At 43.0% G+C, this 26,780-nt stretch overlaps 4 protein-coding genes across 4 annotated transcripts in view; all 4 read left to right on the forward strand.

The window, feature by feature from the left end:
* Positions 1 to 212: 212 nt before the first annotated feature.
* LOC133270031 (UDP-glucuronosyltransferase 1A9-like) lies at positions 213 to 1,205 on the forward strand. Its single transcript, XM_061454885.1, has one exon. The coding sequence runs from the start codon at positions 321 to 323 to the stop codon at positions 1,203 to 1,205; it is 885 nt and encodes a 294-aa protein (XP_061310869.1). The 5' UTR covers positions 213 to 320.
* A 6,565-nt stretch (positions 1,206 to 7,770) lies between these two features.
* Positions 7,771 to 8,760, forward strand: LOC133270089 (UDP-glucuronosyltransferase 1A8-like). Its single transcript, XM_061455009.1, has one exon. It carries the CDS (start codon positions 7,876 to 7,878, stop codon positions 8,758 to 8,760), a length of 885 nt encoding a protein of 294 aa, XP_061310993.1. The 5' UTR covers positions 7,771 to 7,875.
* A 6,565-nt stretch (positions 8,761 to 15,325) lies between these two features.
* LOC133270151 (UDP-glucuronosyltransferase 1A8-like) lies at positions 15,326 to 16,315 on the forward strand. The gene has a single exon (XM_061455143.1). The coding sequence runs from the start codon at positions 15,431 to 15,433 to the stop codon at positions 16,313 to 16,315; it is 885 nt and encodes a 294-aa protein (XP_061311127.1). The 5' UTR covers positions 15,326 to 15,430.
* Positions 16,316 to 22,933: 6,618 nt separating this feature from the next.
* LOC133272506 (UDP-glucuronosyltransferase 1A1-like) overlaps positions 22,934 to 26,780 on the forward strand; it is a 28,331-nt gene continuing 24,484 nt past the window's right edge. The window contains exon 1 of the mRNA XM_061459700.1: positions 22,934 to 23,831. Coding sequence (XP_061315684.1) covers positions 22,986 to 23,831 — 846 coding nt within the window. The 5' untranslated portion in view covers positions 22,934 to 22,985. The remainder of the gene's footprint in view (positions 23,832 to 26,780) is intronic.

Consider the following 26,780-nt stretch of genomic DNA (forward strand, 5'->3'; position numbering starts at 1 on the left):
GCCTAGACATAAGACAGGTTGCATCAATGATAAAGAGACCTGTAGGAAATCTTACTAGCGTGCTGAGGAGCTAGTTCTCCCTTGAACATAAAAGCGTCAATGACTCAGCACATTAAAGGGTCACTGCACTTGGCTTCACAAGTAATGAGAAAAGAAAAGAAGATGAACAGCCCATAATCCAAAGCAGTAAATCATTAACTAGCAGACTATGACAAATCAGCCCAACTCAGCATATAAACCCATCGGCTTACTTCAAAAGCATCTTCAAGCTGCAGCCTGAAGGAGGAGACTTTCCCAATCCTTATTCTGACCACAGGAACATGACTTTGAGGCTTTGCTCTGCCTGGATTTTCATCCTCCTCCTTCCTGGCCTCTCAGATGGAGGGAAACTCCTGGTATTGCCCATGGATGGAAGTCACTGGCTTAGCATGCAGCCACTGGTTGAAAAGCTCAGCGAGAGAGGACATGAAGTGGTGGTGCTTATACCAGAAGTAAGCTGGCGTATGAGAGTGGCACAGACCTACACAGTGAAAGCATTCCCGGTGTCTTACACACTAGAAGACTTGGATAATGGCTTCTCTGAGTATGTTGCCACTCACCTGAAGGACCTGCCTTTCCCACTGAACACCCTAGCAATATACAACAGCTCAGTACTTATTTTCCAACTACTATTTACTCAATGCAAGAACCTATTCAGCAACAAGGAGCTCCTTCAGTACGTGAATCAAAGCAGATTTGATGCTCTCCTAACAGACCCCATCTGTATGTGCGGACCACTGCTCGCTCAATATTTTTCTCTTCCATATGTGTTCTTTATGAGAGGATTTCCTTGCAACTTACACTATGATGCTCCGCGGTGCCCAAGTCCTCTGTCCTACATACCCAGGCTATTTACCTTCAACTCCGACCAAATGACTTTCTTTCAGAGAGTGGAAAATGCACTGATTTACCTCCTGGAGCCTGCGTACTGTAACGGTTTCTATGAAATAGCACTAAAGTTTGCTTCTGAAGTTCTTCAGAGAGATGTATCCCTCATAGACTTTGTGGACTCTGCTTCCATTTGGCTTCTGAGATTTGACTTTGTATTTGAGTACGTCAGACCTGTGATGCCCAATATGGTCTTTATTGGAGGCATAAACTGCGCCCAGAGGAAACCACTGCCTAAGGTATGGGTTTTATACCTCCAAATCATACGTTTGCAATGAAATGTGATGATGTCCTTTCTGGAACTTCAGGGGGTTTGATGTATTTTATTTTCTTTCATATTATTTATTTATGTATAATGATTTAAAACAACCAGGATTTTGCAGTTGTTTTCCGCAGTCTGAAATCAAATTACCTTGATGGAGGCAGATAACTTCTGTGAATTAATAGGGATTTTCTGAGAAGTCCAACAAAAAATGGGCTTCATCTAGCATTCATCTACTGTATATTATTCATTAACCAGGTTTTGATTTCATTTTCATGGAGCCTGACTTATATTTCTTTCACCTGACTGTAAACCTAATGACCATGATCTGGGAACTGGATTTTGGTTTTCATTCTAGGCTCAGCAAAGTCAGTTAATTTGCTTTGGTTGTGGTTTTATGGCATATGGTTTCCAAACTGTCTGTCTATGTTGAGTTATGTCTGTTTGTAGATCACACTGAAACATAAATGTCGTGTTGAAATGGGAAAAATTAATCTCAAATAGTGAAAAGGTGAAAGACACTTGCATGCAAAACTCAAAGAAATTTTCATACCTCTTCCTTGACTTTTGCTTTTATCAGAATTGTTCTGCAGGGTTTGTAAAGCTAATAGAGAAATTTAAATCTCTTTTGACAAAATCTCTTTAAATACTTACTTTATAGTCTCTAAACCAATACGTAGCATTCGACATTTCTTTCCAGGGACAAAGCAGAACATACTCCCTTCTGAACAGGCATCACACAGTATCATTGCACAGTTGCAGTACAGTATATTTGAGCTCAAGGGCTTTGTCTACTATCAGATTTCTTTTATACTCTTCAACAGACCTGTGCAGAGCCCACTGCAATCAGTAAAGAGCAAGTCAAATGAAGAATAATATTATAAATTGGAATATTAGAGCAATATTAGAAGGCATTCTCTCACCTTAGGCTCAAAAGTGGCACTTTGTAGTTTGTGATCTAAGAGGCAAATTCTTGCCGGTTACGTGACAGAAATCTCTATGTCCTGAAGGTCTCTGAGCTGCAAACATTTTGTAAGCTTGCTACATGGGCAGAGCATTCCTGTCCTTCTTGTATAGCTGGCATTTCATACTAACACATGTCATTTGGTGGAAATCACATTTTCCAAACCTGGACAAACCTTGTGTGTTCCCCTTATCTTCACCCTGCCCTTTCCTACCTATATTTTCTACAGACAGCAGAGAAATTCCTCCTATTTCACTTGGAACAGTGCCCAGCAACAAGGCAATAACACAGTGCAAACAAATGTGAAGTGAGTCATACGGGAGAACAAAACCAGCTTCTTCCTACACAGTGGCAAGCCTTGGGTTGGTCCTTACTGTTCAGAAATCTAATCCTGTGATAACAGGAGATAGTTCTTCAAAACCTGGTAGCCCATTGTTCAACAGACAACCTCCCTTCCCCCGCCCCCCCCAAAAGACAGCATGGCTGGGAAAGGGAGAGAGAACTGGAGATTCAAAATGAGGTGTCTTTTGTCACATGAGGAGCTTATTCCATGTTAGATACAGCAGAAGGAGGGCTCCTTTATGCTGCATCTGACATGGAATACCTACTGTAGAGCTGAAAGGCAGCAGGGTGCTGAGGAGCTGATGCTTTTGCAGAACTGGGCATACGTGTTTTATCCAGCATAGAGCTGGGAATTCAGTCCCAAGGTGTCTGACCCTATTGAGTCATAAGTATGGTCCATAGCCTGCAGTCTCACAGGGGGTGGGAGAACATGCCACCACATGAGCCAGCGGGAGCTCACTGACTGAGGTAACCACAGCGGGTGGATCAGGCTGTATTTCCTCTTGTATTTCCACTTTGCACAGTAGCAATTACGTATTCATTAACAGACACCGAAATCCAGTTGCCAAGTGTGGCTGGAGGCTTCATACAGGGCATGGAGGATATCAGACAGAATATCTTGGCTGAGCAGAGGTCCTGTGCCAGTGTCATCCTCTAATGACTCCAGAAGTAGCTGAAGGCTGGCATAGAAAGCAGTCCCTCCTTAGGGGAACATTGCAAATGAACTTGGACTATGAGCCCTGAGACACCTTGATGAATATCTCATCCTTATCCAAAGTGAATTCATAGTTGCTTTCTGACAGCTCATAAAACAAAGTCCATGTGATTTGATCAAAGCAAAGTTCGGAAATGTCACCTATAGCAACATTTCAAAGTTGTTCCTGGCTTGTTTGGTTGATTTCTTTAACCTAAAACACCCATTACTTATTTAAACAACTGATAAACTTTAAACCTTAAAACAACCCTGGATTTAAATAAGTAGTTACTCAAGTAAAGGGGAGGTGTCATTGAATAAAACCCTCTAGTTTGTTCGTCCAACACAAGGATTAAGAAAACAGGCCATGTTCTACAGCCAGAACTTTGCTCTGCTCATGAACCAAATACGAGGGTCATTTGGCAGGGGGCGGCAATATTCAAGTTTTTGATGAATGTAGTGGCAGTTCAGAGCAGCCTGATATCAACCACATCAGCATCCGTTTGTGACGCTTCTGTTAAGGATGTTGAGCACGTTTAAAGCTAACAATGCTGCTCGTCTGTCTTATATTGCAATGGCCAAATTCGCACCATCAGACAAGTAAAATCAGTCCAAGTTTTGAAAATGAAAGTTTAACCATCATACATTGTACATCTTCAGTGCACAGGATGGATCAACCTGAAACAGCTGCTCTAACCAAACACTTCATCTCACTGTCCCCTTCACTTGCCTCTTGCCCACGTCCCTGTGCCAAACATATTTTCCAGAGGAGAAACTGAAGAAAGCTGTAAAACACGGTTCTTTTTGCCAAAAAGTCTGTTGTATCAAATGAAACTACTGCCTTGCTTTCCCTTCCTGCAGGAAGTTTGTCTTCTGTTTAAATGAAAATGCCTTCTCTAAGGGGAGTCTAAACATACAAATATGTGACAGAAGTCTATGCACAGAAATGAGAGTATTATATCTACAGATGCCAAACACGGTGCCTTGTCAAAAGTTGGGAAATATTCCAATTACAGTTACCTGGGCAGCCTTAAATATCACTTTCTGTTAGGATGCAGTCACTCATTTCAGGCTCTCATACTGTCATTTTCATATGACTTCTACTTATGGCTTAGGAAGCGGCTGCCCTGGAATTTGGATCTGTGTTCTGTGATTTGCTTAGCTGCCTACTGCAAATACTTACTTTCCAGCTTGCAGTTCATTGCTCTTATGGGTTGTTTTTCCTCTGAAGTCCTGCTAGTCAAACAACATATACATACTACTTTATCCTGTGCCGGCAAATGCCAGTTTATCTCCATAGCTACATAAAAGAGGCAGGTTCACCAGCCTGCATTTGAGTGACATTGGGTAGCATCACAAAAAAGGACTGCGTTCAATTTACACAAGGATTCCTCCATGTCCAATTCATCATCTAGAAACCTGGGGAGTCAAATCACATCATCCATGTGCTCTTGCATTTGAGCTATTTTCCTATAAAAGACTGTTGGATACCTCTAGAGCAGAGCTCTCTGGTTTCCTTCCACCAAAATGGCTCTTCCTTTCTAGTGTTTCTACCAACATACTGGGATATTTCTTCTTCTGATTTCATCTTTAACCTTTCCTGAAGGTGGAAAGATAGTGATGATACCTCAGGATGGAAGTCATAGGCTCAGCATGAGCCCAGTATTGGCAAAACTCCACCAAAAAGGACATGAAGTTGTTGTGGTTGTTCCATCAACAAGTTTGCATCTGAAGCCAAAGGAGCCTCCGAATTACACAGTGAAAGTATATCCAATGCCTTATGCAGAGGACCATTTAGCTATGGTGTTCAAATCTTTCGCTGATGCCCATTTTATTGAACAATCTTTTGAACAATCTTACTGCACAATCCAAGCCCCGTCCAACCTGGCCTAAAGTCAGCTACAGCCAACTAATTGGCCACCACCTCCTTGGAGGTAACCTTGTGTTCTTCAGTTAACCCTTTCTTCAAATGATTACCAGAAGGAAATCTCTACCTTCAGTTCTTGCAAAGCACCGATATGCCCAACAGCCTTTGCCCTCCCGAAAACAAAGTGCCAATGAAGTTAGCCCTTAGAACATCAAGATGAGCTTTGCGTACCTTCAGGTGGCCTTTGTAACTGAGATTTGCGATAGAACAGCATGTAGGCACTCTCTTTCCCCTCAAATTGTTTCTCAATATCCTTTTCCTTGATGGGCTGAACTTTGGAATCATTCAGGTCAAACCAATGACAACCAGCAGAACTGTCCTTTAGCCTTGGAGGGATTTTCTTTGAGTCCCACTGGACATCATTCTTCTGAAGAGGGCCTTTGGTGATCTCCTCCTTGAAAATCTGACTTAACCGCGAGCTTGTGTTTTTCCTTCAGACCAACCTTGTTTTCATCAGGGCTGAACTGAAAAATCTGAAGATGATTCTGCAGATACTAAAACAAAAGCAAAAGCAAGATGAAAAAGAAACCCATTTTTCAATATAAGCAACCTGAATTATCTACTTCACCTGATTCATCCTCAAATTGACACACAAACTCCACCACTTCAAACTTGGGTTTATGATGCTTCCACATGCATTTCATACAAGCCCAGACTGGTTTGGGTTGGGAGGGACCTTAAAGCTCATCCAGTTCCAACCCCCTGCGGTGGGCAGGGACACCATCCACTAGAGCAGGTTGCTCCAAGCCCCTGTGTCCAACCTGGCCTTGAACACTGCCAGGGATGGGGCAGCCACAGCTTCTCTGGGCACCCTGTGCCAGCGCCTCACCACCCTCGCAGGGAAGAGCCTTATCTCCAACCTGAACTTCCCCTGTTTCACTTTGAACCCATCACCCCTTGTCCTATCACTCCGGTTCCTGATGAAGAGTCCCTCCCCAGCATCCTTGTATCTCCCTTCAGACACTGGAAGCTGCTCCGAGTTCTCCACACAGCTTCTCTTCTCCAGACTGAACAGCCCCAATGTTCTCAGCCTGGCTCCATACAGAAGCTGCTCCAGCCCCTGCTAATCCTCGTGGCCCTCCTCTGGACATGCTCCAACAGCTCTATGTGCTTCTTTATGCTGAGGACACCAAAACAGCACACTGTACTCCAAGTGGGGTCTCACAAGAGCAGAGCAGTGACCTCTTTTTGACATCTTCTACCTTGCTAGTCCAATGACCAGCACACTTGCAATTATCATCCTACTACTATTCAAATAGGAATAGAAATGGAAAATGGTCTTAAGAGTACGAAAGAAACTCAAATACATGCACGTTACCTTTCGTAATGGTCCATACTGCTTTCGGGACTTCTGTTCAAGGACACACCTTTCTTCTCCAATAATTTCCGCTCCAATTGATTCAGAGGAATTTGTTTAGCTTCTTCCTACAAAAAAAAAACAAAATCGAAAGAGGACAAGTTCCTCCTGTCCTCTTGCACTGGTTACCTGCAACTGTTATTTCGTGCTCCCTTGAAACCAGCACAGTTTAACTCATCAAGAAGCCCTTGCCAGATAACCAAGCCAACTCAGGGAGCCGCTGGCAATTCCTCAAGCACTCAGAAACACCTCTAAGGTACTGATTAACTTCACCCAACCTGGGCTTGCCTTTGCACTCGCTATCATAAGTGCAGTGCAAGGTTTGTATGGCAAATGTATCCTGCTGGAGAAGGGAGGGGAAGGCAGGATGTGTACCTGACAGCTCTCTGCTTACCCCTTTGCAGCAAATGGGTAGTGGCCATTACAAAATATATAGATTAACTTTTTTTGTGGAAAAGATTGGTTGCTAACTGCTCATTTTCCATAAACCCGGAAAGAACACGATTTAGTTATTTGTCATTTTTTCCGTACAGTTTATAATAGCATCAAAGATTCTGAGGGCATTTGTTTCATTTTTACCTCAGAGCTTCTCCCCCTACTCTGAAGCTCATACATTGGGTTTTCTGGAAAGTTATCCTGACAGAAATCTGCTCTCTGATACTTTTCCTGTAGTTTCTCTACTGAGAAGCTGATGGCTCTTGTGAACCCACACTTGTGCTGAAACTGCTCCTCGGCTAAGTCAGATCCAACAGCTGGGCTCACTCCCAAGTCTCTATTGAAGAGTTCAAGCCGTAGTGGGAGTAGTAGTCATTAAGACACAGTTAGTACATGTCTTATATCTGGCCTCTACTTGGTGTATTGGCAATTGATGAGATTTCAGCTGCCTGCGAGCCATCTCATAGGCTGTGTCAGAACTGCATTAACGCTCTGAGTCCTCATTCATTGTCCCTTCTTTGTGTCCTTGTAGACTCTGGAGATTCCCGCTAGCTCAAACTTGCTTGATCTAGGAAATATCTTGAGGCTGTTTACATTTGTTACTGTGGTGGTGGAGCTGTTTGCACCCAACCTGCCACCCTTAGACTTGGCCAAGACATGACAGGTTGCATCAATGATAAAGAGACCTGTAGGAAATCTTACTAGCGTGCTGAGGAGCTAGTTCTCCCTTGAACATAAAAGCTTCAATGACTCAGCACATTAAAGAGTCACAGCACATGGCTTCACAAATAATGAGAAAGGAAAAGAAGACTAACAGCCCATAATCCAAAGCAGTAAATCATTAACTAGCAGACTATGACAAATCAGCCCAACTCGGCATATAAACCCATCGGCTTCCTTCAAAAGCATCTTCAAGCTGCAGCCTGAAGGAGGAGACTTTCCCAGTCCTTATTCTGACCACAGAAACATGACTTTGAGGCTTTGCTCTGCCTGGATTTTCATCCTCCTCCTTCCTGGCCTCTCAGATGGAGGGAAACTCCTGGTATTGCCCATGGATGGAAGTCACTGGCTTAGCATGCAGCCACTGGTTGAAAAGCTCAGCGAGAGAGGACATGAAGTGGTGGTGCTTATACCAGAAGTAAGCTGGCGTATGAGAGCGGCACAGACCTACACAGTGAAAGCATTCCCGGTGTCTTACACACTAGAAGACTTGGATAATCTCTTCTTTGAGTACGTTTCCACTCACCTGAAGGACCTGCCTTTCCCACTGAACACCCTAGCAATATACAACATCTCAGTACGTATTTCCCATCTGATGTTTACTCAGTGCAGGAACCTATTCAGCAACAAGGAGCTCCTTCAGTACGTGAATCAAAGCAGATTTGATGCTATCCTAACAGACCCCATCTTTATGTGCGGACCACTGGTGGCTCAATATTTTTCTCTTCCATATGTGTTCTTTATGAGAGGATTTCCTTGCAACTTACACTATGATGCTCCGCGGTGCCCAAGTCCTCTGTCCTACATACCCAGGCTATTTACCTTCAACTCCGACCAAATGACTTTCTTTCAGAGAGTGGAAAATGCACTGATTTACCTCCTGGAGCCTGCGTACTGTAACGGTTTCTATGAAATAGCACTAAAGTTTGCTTCTGAAGTTCTTCAGAGAGATGTATCCCGCATAGACTTCGTGGACTCTGCTTCCATTTGGCTTCTGAGATTTGACTTTGTATTTGAGTACGTCAGACCTGTGATGCCCAATATGGTCTTTATTGGAGGCATAAACTGCGCCCAGAGGAAACCACTGCCTAAGGTATGGGTTTTATACCTCCAAATCATACGTTTGCAATGAAATGTGATGATGTCCTTTCTGGAACTTCAGGGGGTTTGATGTATTTTATTTTCTTTCATATTATTTATTTATGTATAATGATTTAAAACAACCAGGATTTTGCAGTTGTTTTCCGCAGTCTGAAATCAAATTACCTTGATGGAGGCAGATAACTTCTGTGAATTAATAGGGATTTTCTGAGAAGTCCAACAAAAAATGGGCTTCATCTAGCATTCATCTACTGTATATTATTCATTAACCAGGTTTTGATTTCATTTTCATGGAGCCTGACTTATATTTCTTTCACCTGACTGTAAACCTAATGACCATGATCTGGGAACTGGATTTTGGTTTTCATTCTAGGCTCAGCAAAGTCAGTTAATTTGCTTTGGTTGTGGTTTTATGGCATATGGTTTCCAAACTGTCTGTCTATGTTGAGTTATGTCTGTTTGTAGATCACACTGAAACATAAATGTCGTGTTGAAATGGGAAAAATTAATCTCAAATAGTGAAAAGGTGAAAGACACTTGCATGCAAAACTCAAAGAAATTTTCATACCTCTTCCTTGACTTTTGCTTTTATCAGAATTGTTCTGCAGGGTTTGTAAAGCTAATAGAGAAATTTAAATCTCTTTTGACAAAATCTCTTTAAATACTTACTTTATAGTCTCTAAACCAATACGTAGCATTCGACATTTCTTTCCAGGGACAAAGCAGAACATACTCCCTTCTGAACAGGCATCACACAGTATCATTGCACAGTTGCAGTACAGTATATTTGAGCTCAAGGGCTTTGTCTACTATCAGATTTCTTTTATACTCTTCAACAGACCTGTGCAGAGCCCACTGCAATCAGTAAAGAGCAAGTCAAATGAAGAATAATATTATAAATTGGAATATTAGAGCAATATTAGAAGGCATTCTCTCACCTTAGGCTCAAAAGTGGCACTTTGTAGTTTGTGATCTAAGAGGCAAATTCTTGCCGGTTACGTGACAGAAATCTCTATGTCCTGAAGGTCTCTGAGCTGCAAACATTTTGTAAGCTTGCTACATGGGCAGAGCATTCCTGTCCTTCTTGTATAGCTGGCATTTCATACTAACACATGTCATTTGGTGGAAATCACATTTTCCAAACCTGGACAAACCTTGTGTGTTCCCCTTATCTTCACCCTGCCCTTTCCTACCTATATTTTCTACAGACAGCAGAGAAATTCCTCCTATTTCACTTGGAACAGTGCCCAGCAACAAGGCAATAACACAGTGCAAACAAATGTGAAGTGAGTCATACGGGAGAACAAAACCAGCTTCTTCCTACACAGTGGCAAGCCTTGGGTTGGTCCTTACTGTTCAGAAATCTAATCCTGTGATAACAGGAGATAGTTCTTCAAAACCTGGTAGCCCATTGTTCAACAGACAACCTCCCTTCCCCCGCCCCCCCCAAAAGACAGCATGGCTGGGAAAGGGAGAGAGAACTGGAGATTCAAAATGAGGTGTCTTTTGTCACATGAGGAGCTTATTCCATGTTAGATACAGCAGAAGGAGGGCTCCTTTATGCTGCATCTGACATGGAATACCTACTGTAGAGCTGAAAGGCAGCAGGGTGCTGAGGAGCTGATGCTTTTGCAGAACTGGGCATATGTGTTTTATCCAGCATAGAGCTGGGAATTCAATCCCAAGGTGTCTGACCCTATTGAGTCATAAGTATGGTCCATAGCCTGCAGTCTCACAGGGGGTGGGAGAACATGCCACCACATGAGCCAGCGGGAGCTCACTGACTGAGGTAACCACAGCGGGTGGATCAGGCTGTATTTCCTCTTGTATTTCCACTTTGCACAGTAGCAATTACGTATTCATTAACAGACACCGCAATCCAGTTGCCAAGTGTGGCTGGAGGCTTCATACAGGGCATGGAGGATATCAGACAGAATATCTTGGCTGAGCAGAGGTCCTGTGCCAGTGTCATCCTCTAATGACTCCAGAAGTAGCTGAAGGCTGGCATAGAAAGCAGTCCCTCCTTAGGGGAACATTGCAAATGAACTTGGACTATGAGCCCTGAGACACCTTGATGAATATCTCATCCTTATCCAAAGTGAATTCATAGTTGCTTTCTGACAGCTCATAAAACAAAGTCCATGTGATTTGATCAAAGCAAAGTTCGGAAATGTCACCTATAGCAACATTTCAAAGTTGTTCCTGGCTTGTTTGGTTGATTTCTTTAACCTAAAACACCCATTACTTATTTAAACAACTGATAAACTTTAAACCTTAAAACAACCCTGGATTTAAATAAGTAGTTACTCAAGTAAAGGGGAGGTGTCATTGAATAAAACCCTCTAGTTTGTTCGTCCAACACAAGGATTAAGAAAACAGGCCATGTTCTACAGCCAGAACTTTGCTCTGCTCATGAACCAAATACGAGGGTCATTTGGCAGGGGGCGGCAATATTCAAGTTTTTGATGAATGTAGTGGCAGTTCAGAGCAGCCTGATATCAACCACATCAGCATCCGTTTGTGACGCTTCTGTTAAGGATGTTGAGCACGTTTAAAGCTAACAATGCTGCTCGTCTGTCTTATATTGCAATGGCCAAATTCGCACCATCAGACAAGTAAAATCAGTCCAAGTTTTGAAAATGAAAGTTTAACCATCATACATTGTACATCTTCAGTGCACAGGATGGATCAACCTGAAACAGCTGCTCTAACCAAACACTTCATCTCACTGTCCCCTTCACTTGCCTCTTGCCCACGTCCCTGTGCCAAACATATTTTCCAGAGGAGAAACTGAAGAAAGCTGTAAAACACGGTTCTTTTTGCCAAAAAGTCTGTTGTATCAAATGAAACTACTGCCTTGCTTTCCCTTCCTGCAGGAAGTTTGTCTTCTGTTTAAATGAAAATGCCTTCTCTAAGGGGAGTCTAAACATACAAATATGTGACAGAAGTCTATGCACAGAAATGAGAGTATTATATCTACAGATGCCAAACACGGTGCCTTGTCAAAAGTTGGGAAATATTCCAATTACAGTTACCTGGGCAGCCTTAAATATCACTTTCTGTTAGGATGCAGTCACTCATTTCAGGCTCTCATACTGTCATTTTCATATGACTTCTACTTATGGCTTAGGAAGCGGCTGCCCTGGAATTTGGATCTGTGTTCTGTGATTTGCTTAGCTGCCTACTGCAAATACTTACTTTCCAGCTTGCAGTTCATTGCTCTTATGGGTTGTTTTTCCTCTGAAGTCCTGCTAGTCAAACAACATATACATACTACTTTATCCTGTGCCGGCAAATGCCAGTTTATCTCCATAGCTACATAAAAGAGGCAGGTTCACCAGCCTGCATTTGAGTGACATTGGGTAGCATCACAAAAAAGGACTGCGTTCAATTTACACAAGGATTCCTCCATGTCCAATTCATCATCTAGAAACCTGGGGAGTCAAATCACATCATCCATGTGCTCTTGCATTTGAGCTATTTTCCTATAAAAGACTGTTGGATACCTCTAGAGCAGAGCTCTCTGGTTTCCTTCCACCAAAATGGCTCTTCCTTTCTAGTGTTTCTACCAACATACTGGGATATTTCTTCTTCTGATTTCATCTTTAACCTTTCCTGAAGGTGGAAAGATAGTGATGATACCTCAGGATGGAAGTCATAGGCTCAGCATGAGCCCAGTATTGGCAAAACTCCACCAAAAAGGACATGAAGTTGTTGTGGTTGTTCCATCAACAAGTTTGCATCTGAAGCCAAAGGAGCCTCCGAATTACACAGTGAAAGTATATCCAATGCCTTATGCAGAGGACCATTTAGCTATGGTGTTCAAATCTTTCGCTGATGCCCATTTTATTGAACAATCTTTTGAACAATCTTACTGCACAATCCAAGCCCCGTCCAACCTGGCCTAAAGTCAGCTACAGCCAACTAATTGGCCACCACCTCCTTGGAGGTAACCTTGTGTTCTTCAGTTAACCCTTTCTTCAAATGATTACCAGAAGGAAATCTCTACCTTCAGTTCTTGCAAAGCACCGATATGCCCAACAGCCTTTGCCCTCCCGAAAACAAAGTGCCAATGAAGTTAGCCCTTAGAACATCAAGATGAGCTTTGCGTACCTTCAGGTGGCCTTTGTAACTGAGATTTGCGATAGAACAGCATGTAGGCACTCTCTTTCCCCTCAAATTGTTTCTCAATATCCTTTTCCTTGATGGGCTGAACTTTGGAATCATTCAGGTCAAACCAATGACAACCAGCAGAACTGTCCTTTAGCCTTGGAGGGATTTTCTTTGAGTCCCACTGGACATCATTCTTCTGAAGAGGGCCTTTGGTGATCTCCTCCTTGAAAATCTGACTTAACCGCGAGCTTGTGTTTTTCCTTCAGACCAACCTTGTTTTCATCAGGGCTGAACTGAAAAATCTGAAGATGATTCTGCAGATACTAAAACAAAAGCAAAAGCAAGATGAAAAAGAAACCCATTTTTCAATATAAGCAACCTGAATTATCTACTTCACCTGATTCATCCTCAAATTGACACACAAACTCCACCACTTCAAACTTGGGTTTATGATGCTTCCACATGCATTTCATACAAGCCCAGACTGGTTTGGGTTGGGAGGGACCTTAAAGCTCATCCAGTTCCAACCCCCTGCGGTGGGCAGGGACACCATCCACTAGAGCAGGTTGCTCCAAGCCCCTGTGTCCAACCTGGCCTTGAACACTGCCAGGGATGGGGCAGCCACAGCTTCTCTGGGCACCCTGTGCCAGCGCCTCACCACCCTCGCAGGGAAGAGCCTTATCTCCAACCTGAACTTCCCCTGTTTCACTTTGAACCCATCACCCCTTGTCCTATCACTCCGGTTCCTGATGAAGAGTCCCTCCCCAGCATCCTTGTATCTCCCTTCAGACACTGGAAGCTGCTCCGAGTTCTCCACACAGCTTCTCTTCTCCAGACTGAACAGCCCCAATGTTCTCAGCCTGGCTCCATACAGAAGCTGCTCCAGCCCCTGCTAATCCTCGTGGCCCTCCTCTGGACATGCTCCAACAGCTCTATGTGCTTCTTTATGCTGAGGACACCAAAACAGCACACTGTACTCCAAGTGGGGTCTCACAAGAGCAGAGCAGTGACCTCTTTTTGACATCTTCTACCTTGCTAGTCCAATGACCAGCACACTTGCAATTATCATCCTACTACTATTCAAATAGGAATAGAAATGGAAAATGGTCTTAAGAGTACGAAAGAAACTCAAATACATGCACGTTACCTTTCGTAATGGTCCATACTGCTTTCGGGACTTCTGTTCAAGGACACACCTTTCTTCTCCAATAATTTCCGCTCCAATTGATTCAGAGGAATTTGTTTAGCTTCTTCCTACAAAAAAAAAACAAAATCGAAAGAGGACAAGTTCCTCCTGTCCTCTTGCACTGGTTACCTGCAACTGTTATTTCGTGCTCCCTTGAAACCAGCACAGTTTAACTCATCAAGAAGCCCTTGCCAGATAACCAAGCCAACTCAGGGAGCCGCTGGCAATTCCTCAAGCACTCAGAAACACCTCTAAGGTACTGATTAACTTCACCCAACCTGGGCTTGCCTTTGCACTCGCTATCATAAGTGCAGTGCAAGGTTTGTATGGCAAATGTATCCTGCTGGAGAAGGGAGGGGAAGGCAGGATGTGTACCTGACAGCTCTCTGCTTACCCCTTTGCAGCAAATGGGTAGTGGCCATTACAAAATATATAGATTAACTTTTTTTGTGGAAAAGATTGGTTGCTAACTGCTCATTTTCCATAAACCCGGAAAGAACACGATTTAGTTATTTGTCATTTTTTCCGTACAGTTTATAATAGCATCAAAGATTCTGAGGGCATTTGTTTCATTTTTACCTCAGAGCTTCTCCCCCTACTCTGAAGCTCATACATTGGGTTTTCTGGAAAGTTATCCTGACAGAAATCTGCTCTCTGATACTTTTCCTGTAGTTTCTCTACTGAGAAGCTGATGGCTCTTGTGAACCCACACTTGTGCTGAAACTGCTCCTCGGCTAAGTCAGATCCAACAGCTGGGCTCACTCCCAAGTCTCTATTGAAGAGTTCAAGCCGTAGTGGGAGTAGTAGTCATTAAGACACAGTTAGTACATGTCTTATATCTGGCCTCTACTTGGTGTATTGGCAATTGATGAGATTTCAGCTGCCTGCGAGCCATCTCATAGGCTGTGTCAGAACTGCATTAACGCTCTGAGTCCTCATTCATTGTCCCTTCTTTGTGTCCTTGTAGACTCTGGAGATTCCCGCTAGCTCAAACTTGCTTGATCTAGGAAATATCTTGAGGCTGTTTACATTTGTTACTGTGGTGGTGGAGCTGTTTGCACCCAACCTGCCACCCTTAGACTTGGCCAAGACATGACAGGTTGCATCAATGATAAAGAGACCTGTAGGAAATCTTACTAGCGTGCTGAGGAGCTAGTTCTCCCTTGAACATAAAAGCTTCAATGACTCAGCACATTAAAGAGTCACAGCACATGGCTTCACAAATAATGAGAAAGGAAAAGAAGACTAACAGCCCATAATCCAAAGCAGTAAATCATTAACTAGCAGACTATGACAAATCAGCCCAACTCGGCATATAAACCCATCGGCTTCCTTCAAAAGCATCTTCAAGCTGCAGCCTGAAGGAGGAGACTTTCCCAGTCCTTATTCTGACCACAGAAACATGACTTTGAGGCTTTGCTCTGCCTGGATTTTCATCCTCCTCCTTCCTGGCCTCTCAGATGGAGGGAAACTCCTGGTATTGCCCATGGATGGAAGTCACTGGCTTAGCATGCAGCCACTGGTTGAAAAGCTCAGCGAGAGAGGACATGAAGTGGTGGTGCTTATACCAGAAGTAAGCTGGCGTATGAGAGCGGCACAGACCTACACAGTGAAAGCATTCCCGGTGTCTTACACACTAGAAGACTTGGATAATCTCTTCTTTGAGTACGTTTCCACTCACCTGAAGGACCTGCCTTTCCCACTGAACACCCTAGCAATATACAACATCTCAGTACGTATTTCCCATCTGATGTTTACTCAGTGCAGGAACCTATTCAGCAACAAGGAGCTCCTTCAGTACGTGAATCAAAGCAGATTTGATGCTATCCTAACAGACCCCATCTTTATGTGCGGACCACTGGTGGCTCAATATTTTTCTCTTCCATATGTGTTCTTTATGAGAGGATTTCCTTGCAACTTACACTATGATGCTCCGCGGTGCCCAAGTCCTCTGTCCTACATACCCAGGCTATTTACCTTCAACTCCGACCAAATGACTTTCTTTCAGAGAGTGGAAAATGCACTGATTTACCTCCTGGAGCCTGCGTACTGTAACGGTTTCTATGAAATAGCACTAAAGTTTGCTTCTGAAGTTCTTCAGAGAGATGTATCCCGCATAGACTTCGTGGACTCTGCTTCCATTTGGCTTCTGAGATTTGACTTTGTATTTGAGTACGTCAGACCTGTGATGCCCAATATGGTCTTTATTGGAGGCATAAACTGCGCCCAGAGGAAACCACTGCCTAAGGTATGGGTTTTATACCTCCAAATCATACGTTTGCAATGAAATGTGATGATGTCCTTTCTGGAACTTCAGGGGGTTTGATGTATTTTATTTTCTTTCATATTATTTATTTATGTATAATGATTTAAAACAACCAGGATTTTGCAGTTGTTTTCCGCAGTCTGAAATCAAATTACCTTGATGGAGGCAGATAACTTCTGTGAATTAATAGGGATTTTCTGAGAAGTCCAACAAAAAATGGGCTTCATCTAGCATTCATCTACTGTATATTATTCATTAACCAGGTTTTGATTTCATTTTCATGGAGCCTGACTTATATTTCTTTCACCTGACTGTAAACCTAATGACCATGATCTGGGAACTGGATTTTGGTTTTCATTCTAGGCTCAGCAAAGTCAGTTAATTTGCTTTGGTTGTGGTTTTATGGCATATGGTTTCCAAACTGTCTGTCTATGTTGAGTTATGTCTGTTTGTAGATCACACTGAAACATAAATGTCGTGTTGAAATGGGAAAAATTAATCTCAAATAGTGAAAAGGTGAAAGACACTTGCATGCAAAACTCAAAGAAATTTTCATACCTCTTCCTTGACTTTTGCTTTTATCAGAATTGTTCTGCAGGGTTTGTAAAGCTAATAGAGAAATTTAAATCTCTTTTGACAAAATCTCTTTAAATACTTACTTTATAGTCTCTAAACCAATACGTAGCATTCGACATTTCTTTCCAGGGACAAAGCAGAACATACTCCCTTCTGAACAGGCATCACACAGTATCATTGCACAGTTGCAGTACAGTATATTTGAGCTCAAGGGCTTTGTCTACTATCAGATTTCTTTTATACTCTTCAACAGACCTGTGCAGAGCCCACTGCAATCAGTAAAGAGCAAGTCAAATGAAGAATAATATTATAAATTGGAATATTAGAGCAATATTAGAAGGCATTCTCTCACCTTAGGCTCAAAAGTGGCACTTTGTAGTTTGTGATCTAAGAGGCAAATTCTTGCCGGTTACGTGACAGAAATCTCTATGTCCTGAAGGTCTCTGAGCTGCAAACATTTTGTAAGCTTGCTACATGGGCAGAGCATTCCTGTCCTTCTTGTATAGCTGGCATTTCATACTAACACATGTCATTTGGTGGAAATCACATTTTCCAAACCTGGACAAACCTTGTGTGTTCCCCTTATCTTCACCCTGCCCTTTCCTACCTATATTTTCTACAGACAGCAGAGAAATTCCTCCTATTTCACTTGGAACAGTGCCCAGCAACAAGGCAATAACACAGTGCAAACAAATGTGAAGTGAGTCATACGGGAGAACAAAACCAGCTTCTTCCTACACAGTGGCAAGCCTTGGGTTGGTCCTTACTGTTCAGAAATCTAATCCTGTGATAACAGGAGATAGTTCTTCAAAACCTGGTAGCCCATTGTTCAACAGACAACCTCCCTTCCCCCGCCCCCCCCAAAAGACAGCATGGCTGGGAAAGGGAGAGAGAACTGGAGATTCAAAATGAGGTGTCTTTTGTCACATGAGGAGCTTATTCCATGTTAGATACAGCAGAAGGAGGGCTCCTTTATGCTGCATCTGACATGGAATACCTACTGTAGAGCTGAAAGGCAGCAGGGTGCTGAGGAGCTGATGCTTTTGCAGAACTGGGCATATGTGTTTTATCCAGCATAGAGCTGGGAATTCAATCCCAAGGTGTCTGACCCTATTGAGTCATAAGTATGGTCCATAGCCTGCAGTCTCACAGGGGGTGGGAGAACATGCCACCACATGAGCCAGCGGGAGCTCACTGACTGAGGTAACCACAGCGGGTGGATCAGGCTGTATTTCCTCTTGTATTTCCACTTTGCACAGTAGCAATTACGTATTCATTAACAGACACCGCAATCCAGTTGCCAAGTGTGGCTGGAGGCTTCATACAGGGCATGGAGGATATCAGACAGAATATCTTGGCTGAGCAGAGGTCCTGTGCCAGTGTCATCCTCTAATGACTCCAGAAGTAGCTGAAGGCTGGCATAGAAAGCAGTCCCTCCTTAGGGGAACATTGCAAATGAACTTGGACTATGAGCCCTGAGACACCTTGATGAATATCTCATCCTTATCCAAAGTGAATTCATAGTTGCTTTCTGACAGCTCATAAAACAAAGTCCATGTGATTTGATCAAAGCAAAGTTCGGAAATGTCACCTATAGCAACATTTCAAAGTTGTTCCTGGCTTGTTTGGTTGATTTCTTTAACCTAAAACACCCATTACTTATTTAAACAACTGATAAACTTTAAACCTTAAAACAACCCTGGATTTAAATAAGTAGTTACTCAAGTAAAGGGGAGGTGTCATTGAATAAAACCCTCTAGTTTGTTCGTCCAACACAAGGATTAAGAAAACAGGCCATGTTCTACAGCCAGAACTTTGCTCTGCTCATGAACCAAATACGAGGGTCATTTGGCAGGGGGCGGCAATATTCAAGTTTTTGATGAATGTAGTGGCAGTTCAGAGCAGCCTGATATCAACCACATCAGCATCCGTTTGTGACGCTTCTGTTAAGGATGTTGAGCACGTTTAAAGCTAACAATGCTGCTCGTCTGTCTTATATTGCAATGGCCAAATTCGCACCATCAGACAAGTAAAATCAGTCCAAGTTTTGAAAATGAAAGTTTAACCATCATACATTGTACATCTTCAGTGCACAGGATGGATCAACCTGAAACAGCTGCTCTAACCAAACACTTCATCTCACTGTCCCCTTCACTTGCCTCTTGCCCACGTCCCTGTGCCAAACATATTTTCCAGAGGAGAAACTGAAGAAAGCTGTAAAACACGGTTCTTTTTGCCAAAAAGTCTGTTGTATCAAATGAAACTACTGCCTTGCTTTCCCTTCCTGCAGGAAGTTTGTCTTCTGTTTAAATGAAAATGCCTTCTCTAAGGGGAGTCTAAACATACAAATATGTGACAGAAGTCTATGCACAGAAATGAGAGTATTATATCTACAGATGCCAAACACGGTGCCTTGTCAAAAGTTGGGAAATATTCCAATTACAGTTACCTGGGCAGCCTTAAATATCACTTTCTGTTAGGATGCAGTCACTCATTTCAGGCTCTCATACTGTCATTTTCATATGACTTCTACTTATGGCTTAGGAAGCGGCTGCCCTGGAATTTGGATCTGTGTTCTGTGATTTGCTTAGCTGCCTACTGCAAATACTTACTTTCCAGCTTGCAGTTCATTGCTCTTATGGGTTGTTTTTCCTCTGAAGTCCTGCTAGTCAAACAACATATACATACTACTTTATCCTGTGCCGGCAAATGCCAGTTTATCTCCATAGCTACATAAAAGAGGCAGGTTCACCAGCCTGCATTTGAGTGACATTGGGTAGCATCACAAAAAAGGACTGCGTTCAATTTACACAAGGATTCCTCCATGTCCAATTCATCATCTAGAAACCTGGGGAGTCAAATCACATCATCCATGTGCTCTTGCATTTGAGCTATTTTCCTATAAAAGACTGTTGGATACCTCTAGAGCAGAGCTCTCTGGTTTCCTTCCACCAAAATGGCTCTTCCTTTCTAGTGTTTCTACCAACATACTGGGATATTTCTTCTTCTGATTTCATCTTTAACCTTTCCTGAAGGTGGAAAGATAGTGATGATACCTCAGGATGGAAGTCATAGGCTCAGCATGAGCCCAGTATTGGCAAAACTCCACCAAAAAGGACATGAAGTTGTTGTGGTTGTTCCATCAACAAGTTTGCATCTGAAGCCAAAGGAGCCTCCGAATTACACAGTGAAAGTATATCCAATGCCTTATGCAGAGGACCATTTAGCTATGGTGTTCAAATCTTTCGCTGATGCCCATTTTATTGAACAATCTTTTGAACAATCTTACTGCACAATCCAAGCCCCGTCCAACCTGGCCTAAAGTCAGCTACAGCCAACTAATTGGCCACCACCTCCTTGGAGGTAACCTTGTGTTCTTCAGTTAACCCTTTCTTCAAATGATTACCAGAAGGAAATCTCTACCTTCAGTTCTTGCAAAGCACCGATATGCCCAACAGCCTTTGCCCTCCCGAAAACAAAGTGCCAATGAAGTTAGCCCTTAGAACATCAAGATGAGCTTTGCGTACCTTCAGGTGGCCTTTGTAACTGAGATTTGCGATAGAACAGCATGTAGGCACTCTCTTTCCCCTCAAATTGTTTCTCAATATCCTTTTCCTTGATGGGCTGAACTTTGGAATCATTCAGGTCAAACCAATGACAACCAGCAGAACTGTCCTTTAGCCTTGGAGGGATTTTCTTTGAGTCCCACTGGACATCATTCTTCTGAAGAGGGCCTTTGGTGATCTCCTCCTTGAAAATCTGACTTAACCGCGAGCTTGTGTTTTTCCTTCAGACCAACCTTGTTTTCATCAGGGCTGAACTGAAAAATCTGAAGATGATTCTGCAGATACTAAAACAAAAGCAAAAGCAAGATGAAAAAGAAACCCATTTTTCAATATAAGCAACCTGAATTATCTACTTCACCTGATTCATCCTCAAATTGACACACAAACTCCACCACTTCAAACTTGGGTTTATGATGCTTCCACATGCATTTCATACAAGCCCAGACTGGTTTGGGTTGGGAGGGACCTTAAAGCTCATCCAGTTCCAACCCCCTGCGGTGGGCAGGGACACCATCCACTAGAGCAGGTTGCTCCAAGCCCCTGTGTCCAACCTGGCCTTGAACACTGCCAGGGATGGGGCAGCCACAGCTTCTCTGGGCACCCTGTGCCAGCGCCTCACCACCCTCGCAGGGAAGAGCCTTATCTCCAACCTGAACTTCCCCTGTTTCACTTTGAACCCATCACCCCTTGTCCTATCACTCCGGTTCCTGATGAAGAGTCCCTCCCCAGCATCCTTGTATCTCCCTTCAGACACTGGAAGCTGCTCCGAGTTCTCCACACAGCTTCTCTTCTCCAGACTGAACAGCCCCAATGTTCTCAGCCTGGCTCCATACAGAAGCTGCTCCAGCCCCTGCTAATCCTCGTGGCCCTCCTCTGGACATGCTCCAACAGCTCTATGTGCTTCTTTATGCTGAGGACACCAAAACAGCACACTGTACTCCAAGTGGGGTCTCACAAGAGCAGAGCAGTGACCTCTTTTTGACATCTTCTACCTTGCTAGTCCAATGACCAGCACACTTGCAATTATCATCCTACTACTATTCAAATAGGAATAGAAATGGAAAATGGTCTTAAGAGTACGAAAGAAACTCAAATACATGCACGTTACCTTTCGTAATGGTCCATACTGCTTTCGGGACTTCTGTTCAAGGACACACCTTTCTTCTCCAATAATTTCCGCTCCAATTGATTCAGAGGAATTTGTTTAGCTTCTTCCTACAAAAAAAAAACAAAATCGAAAGAGGACAAGTTCCTCCTGTCCTCTTGCACTGGTTACCTGCAACTGTTATTTCGTGCTCCCTTGAAACCAGCACAGTTTAACTCATCAAGAAGCCCTTGCCAGATAACCAAGCCAACTCAGGGAGCCGCTGGCAATTCCTCAAGCACTCAGAAACACCTCTAAGGTACTGATTAACTTCACCCAACCTGGGCTTGCCTTTGCACTCGCTATCATAAGTGCAGTGCAAGGTTTGTATGGCAAATGTATCCTGCTGGAGAAGGGAGGGGAAGGCAGGATGTGTACCTGACAGCTCTCTGCTTACCCCTTTGCAGCAAATGGGTAGTGGCCATTACAAAATATATAGATTAACTTTTTTTGTGGAAAAGATTGGTTGCTAACTGCTCATTTTCCATAAACCCGGAAAGAACACGATTTAGTTATTTGTCATTTTTTCCGTACAGTTTATAATAGCATCAAAGATTCTGAGGGCATTTGTTTCATTTTTACCTCAGAGCTTCTCCCCCTACTCTGAAGCTCATACATTGGGTTTTCTGGAAAGTTATCCTGACAGAAATCTGCTCTCTGATACTTTTCCTGTAGTTTCTCTACTGAGAAGCTGATGGCTCTTGTGAACCCACACTTGTGCTGAAACTGCTCCTCGGCTAAGTCAGATCCAACAGCTGGGCTCACTCCCAAGTCTCTATTGAAGAGTTCAAGCCGTAGTGGGAGTAGTAGTCATTAAGACACAGTTAGTACATGTCTTATATCTGGCCTCTACTTGGTGTATTGGCAATTGATGAGATTTCAGCTGCCTGCGAGCCATCTCATAGGCTGTGTCAGAACTGCATTAACGCTCTGAGTCCTCATTCATTGTCCCTTCTTTGTGTCCTTGTAGACTCTGGAGATTCCCGCTAGCTCAAACTTGCTTGATCTAGGAAATATCTTGAGGCTGTTTACATTTGTTACTGTGGTGGTGGAGCTGTTTGCACCCAACCTGCCACCCTTAGACTTGGCCAAGACATGACAGGTTGCATCAATGATAAAGAGACCTGTAGGAAATCTTACTAGCGTGCTGAGGAGCTAGTTCTCCCTTGAACATAAAAGCTTCAATGACTCAGCACATTAAAGAGTCACAGCACATGGCTTCACAAATAATGAGAAAGGAAAAGAAGACTAACAGCCCATAATCCAAAGCAGTAAATCATTAACTAGCAGACTATGACAAATCAGCCCAACTCGGCATATAAACCCATCGGCTTCCTTCAAAAGCATCTTCAAGCTGCAGCCTGAAGGAGGAGACTTTCCCAGTCCTTATTCTGACCACAGAAACATGACTTTGAGGCTTTGCTCTGCCTGGATTTTCATCCTCCTCCTTCCTGGCCTCTCAGATGGAGGGAAACTCCTGGTATTGCCCATGGATGGAAGTCACTGGCTTAGCATGCAGCCACTGGTTGAAAAGCTCAGCGAGAGAGGACATGAAGTGGTGGTGCTTATACCAGAAGTAAGCTGGCGTATGAGAGCGGCACAGACCTACACAGTGAAAGCATTCCCGGTGTCTTACACACTAGAAGACTTGGATAATCTCTTCTTTGAGTACGTTTCCACTCACCTGAAGGACCTGCCTTTCCCACTGAACACCCTAGCAATATACAACATCTCAGTACGTATTTCCCATCTGATGTTTACTCAGTGCAGGAACCTATTCAGCAACAAGGAGCTCCTTCAGTACGTGAATCAAAGCAGATTTGATGCTATCCTAACAGACCCCATCTTTATGTGCGGACCACTGGTGGCTCAATATTTTTCTCTTCCATATGTGTTCTTTATGAGAGGATTTCCTTGCAACTTACACTATGATGCTCCGCGGTGCCCAAGTCCTCTGTCCTACATACCCAGGCTATTTACCTTCAACTCCGACCAAATGACTTTCTTTCAGAGAGTGGAAAATGCACTGATTTACCTCCTGGAGCCTGCGTACTGTAACGGTTTCTATGAAATAGCACTAAAGTTTGCTTCTGAAGTTCTTCAGAGAGATGTATCCCGCATAGACTTCGTGGACTCTGCTTCCATTTGGCTTCTGAGATTTGACTTTGTATTTGAGTACGTCAGACCTGTGATGCCCAATATGGTCTTTATTGGAGGCATAAACTGCGCCCAGAGGAAACCACTGCCTAAGGTATGGGTTTTATACCTCCAAATCATACGTTTGCAATGAAATGTGATGATGTCCTTTCTGGAACTTCAGGGGGTTTGATGTATTTTATTTTCTTTCATATTATTTATTTATGTATAATGATTTAAAACAACCAGGATTTTGCAGTTGTTTTCCGCAGTCTGAAATCAAATTACCTTGATGGAGGCAGATAACTTCTGTGAATTAATAGGGATTTTCTGAGAAGTCCAACAAAAAATGGGCTTCATCTAGCATTCATCTACTGTATATTATTCATTAACCAGGTTTTGATTTCATTTTCATGGAGCCTGACTTATATTTCTTTCACCTGACTGTAAACCTAATGACCATGATCTGGGAACTGGATTTTGGTTTTCATTCTAGGCTCAGCAAAGTCAGTTAATTTGCTTTGGTTGTGGTTTTATGGCATATGGTTTCCAAACTGTCTGTCTATGTTGAGTTATGTCTGTTTGTAGATCACACTGAAACATAAATGTCGTGTTGAAATGGGAAAAATTAATCTCAAATAGTGAAAAGGTGAAAGACACTTGCATGCAAAACTCAAAGAAATTTTCATACCTCTTCCTTGACTTTTGCTTTTATCAGAATTGTTCTGCAGGGTTTGTAAAGCTAATAGAGAAATTTAAATCTCTTTTGACAAAATCTCTTTAAATACTTACTTTATAGTCTCTAAACCAATACGTAGCATTCGACATTTCTTTCCAGGGACAAAGCAGAACATACTCCCTTCTGAACAGGCATCACACAGTATCATTGCACAGTTGCAGTACAGTATATTTGAGCTCAAGGGCTTTGTCTACTATCAGATTTCTTTTATACTCTTCAACAGACCTGTGCAGAGCCCACTGCAATCAGTAAAGAGCAAGTCAAATGAAGAATAATATTATAAATTGGAATATTAGAGCAATATTAGAAGGCATTCTCTCACCTTAGGCTCAAAAGTGGCACTTTGTAGTTTGTGATCTAAGAGGCAAATTCTTGCCGGTTACGTGACAGAAATCTCTATGTCCTGAAGGTCTCTGAGCTGCAAACATTTTGTAAGCTTGCTACATGGGCAGAGCATTCCTGTCCTTCTTGTATAGCTGGCATTTCATACTAACACATGTCATTTGGTGGAAATCACATTTTCCAAACCTGGACAAACCTTGTGTGTTCCCCTTATCTTCACCCTGCCCTTTCCTACCTATATTTTCTACAGACAGCAGAGAAATTCCTCCTATTTCACTTGGAACAGTGCCCAGCAACAAGGCAATAACACAGTGCAAACAAATGTGAAGTGAGTCATACGGGAGAACAAAACCAGCTTCTTCCTACACAGTGGCAAGCCTTGGGTTGGTCCTTACTGTTCAGAAATCTAATCCTGTGATAACAGGAGATAGTTCTTCAAAACCTGGTAGCCCATTGTTCAACAGACAACCTCCCTTCCCCCGCCCCCCCCAAAAGACAGCATGGCTGGGAAAGGGAGAGAGAACTGGAGATTCAAAATGAGGTGTCTTTTGTCACATGAGGAGCTTATTCCATGTTAGATACAGCAGAAGGAGGGCTCCTTTATGCTGCATCTGACATGGAATACCTACTGTAGAGCTGAAAGGCAGCAGGGTGCTGAGGAGCTGATGCTTTTGCAGAACTGGGCATATGTGTTTTATCCAGCATAGAGCTGGGAATTCAATCCCAAGGTGTCTGACCCTATTGAGTCATAAGTATGGTCCATAGCCTGCAGTCTCACAGGGGGTGGGAGAACATGCCACCACATGAGCCAGCGGGAGCTCACTGACTGAGGTAACCACAGCGGGTGGATCAGGCTGTATTTCCTCTTGTATTTCCACTTTGCACAGTAGCAATTACGTATTCATTAACAGACACCGAAATCCAGTTGCCAAGTGTGGCTGGAGGCTTCATACAGGGCATGGAGGATATCAGACAGAATATCTTGGCTGAGCAGAGGTCCTGTGCCAGTGTCATCCTCTAATGACTCCAGAAGTAGCTGAAGGCTGGCATAGAAAGCAGTCCCTCCTTAGGGGAACATTGCAAATGAACTTGGACTATGAGCCCTGAGACACCTTGATGAATATCTCATCCTTATCCAAAGTGAATTCATAGTTGCTTTCTGACAGCTCATAAAACAAAGTCCATGTGATTTGATCAAAGCAAAGTTCGGAAATGTCACCTATAGCAACATTTCAAAGTTGTTCCTGGCTTGTTTGGTTGATTTCTTTAACCTAAAACACCCATTACTTATTTAAACAACTGATAAACTTTAAACCTTAAAACAACCCTGGATTTAAATAAGTAGTTACTCAAGTAAAGGGGAGGTGTCATTGAATAAAACCCTCTAGTTTGTTCGTCCAACACAAGGATTAAGAAAACAGGCCATGTTCTACAGCCAGAACTTTGCTCTGCTCATGAACCAAATACGAGGGTCATTTGGCAGGGGGCGGCAATATTCAAGTTTTTGATGAATGTAGTGGCAGTTCAGAGCAGCCTGATATCAACCACATCAGCATCCGTTTGTGACGCTTCTGTTAAGGATGTTGAGCACGTTTAAAGCTAACAATGCTGCTCGTCTGTCTTATATTGCAATGTTTTGATAACATGGTTTAATGTGAGGTTCCCCTGCCCATGGCAGGCCAATTGGAACTAGATGATCTTAAGGTCCTTTCCAACCCTAACTATTTTATGATTTTATGATTCTACTTGTTCCTGCTTGCAAGAACCAGAGCTTAAGGTGGTGAGCAATCTAACAACAAAAGAACAAATCCAGTACATGACAATAACCCTTACAGGCTGCCTCAACAAACAGTTTGCTCATATAACATTCCTCTTACCTTAGTGCCACTCACTGTTTGCTGCTCAGGTTAAAAGATATCCACACTTCACCATCAAGTCCAACTCAGAGATAAGCAGTTTGAGAGACTCTTCCAGCTGGAGCAA

This window comes from Pezoporus flaviventris, unplaced genomic scaffold (genome assembly GCF_033815535.1).
Source record: "Pezoporus flaviventris isolate CSIRO_AGI_PZ_B2104156 unplaced genomic scaffold, CSIRO_AGI_Pfla_v1 ptg000001l, whole genome shotgun sequence".
Lineage (NCBI taxonomy): Eukaryota > Metazoa > Chordata > Aves > Psittaciformes > Psittacidae > Pezoporus > Pezoporus flaviventris.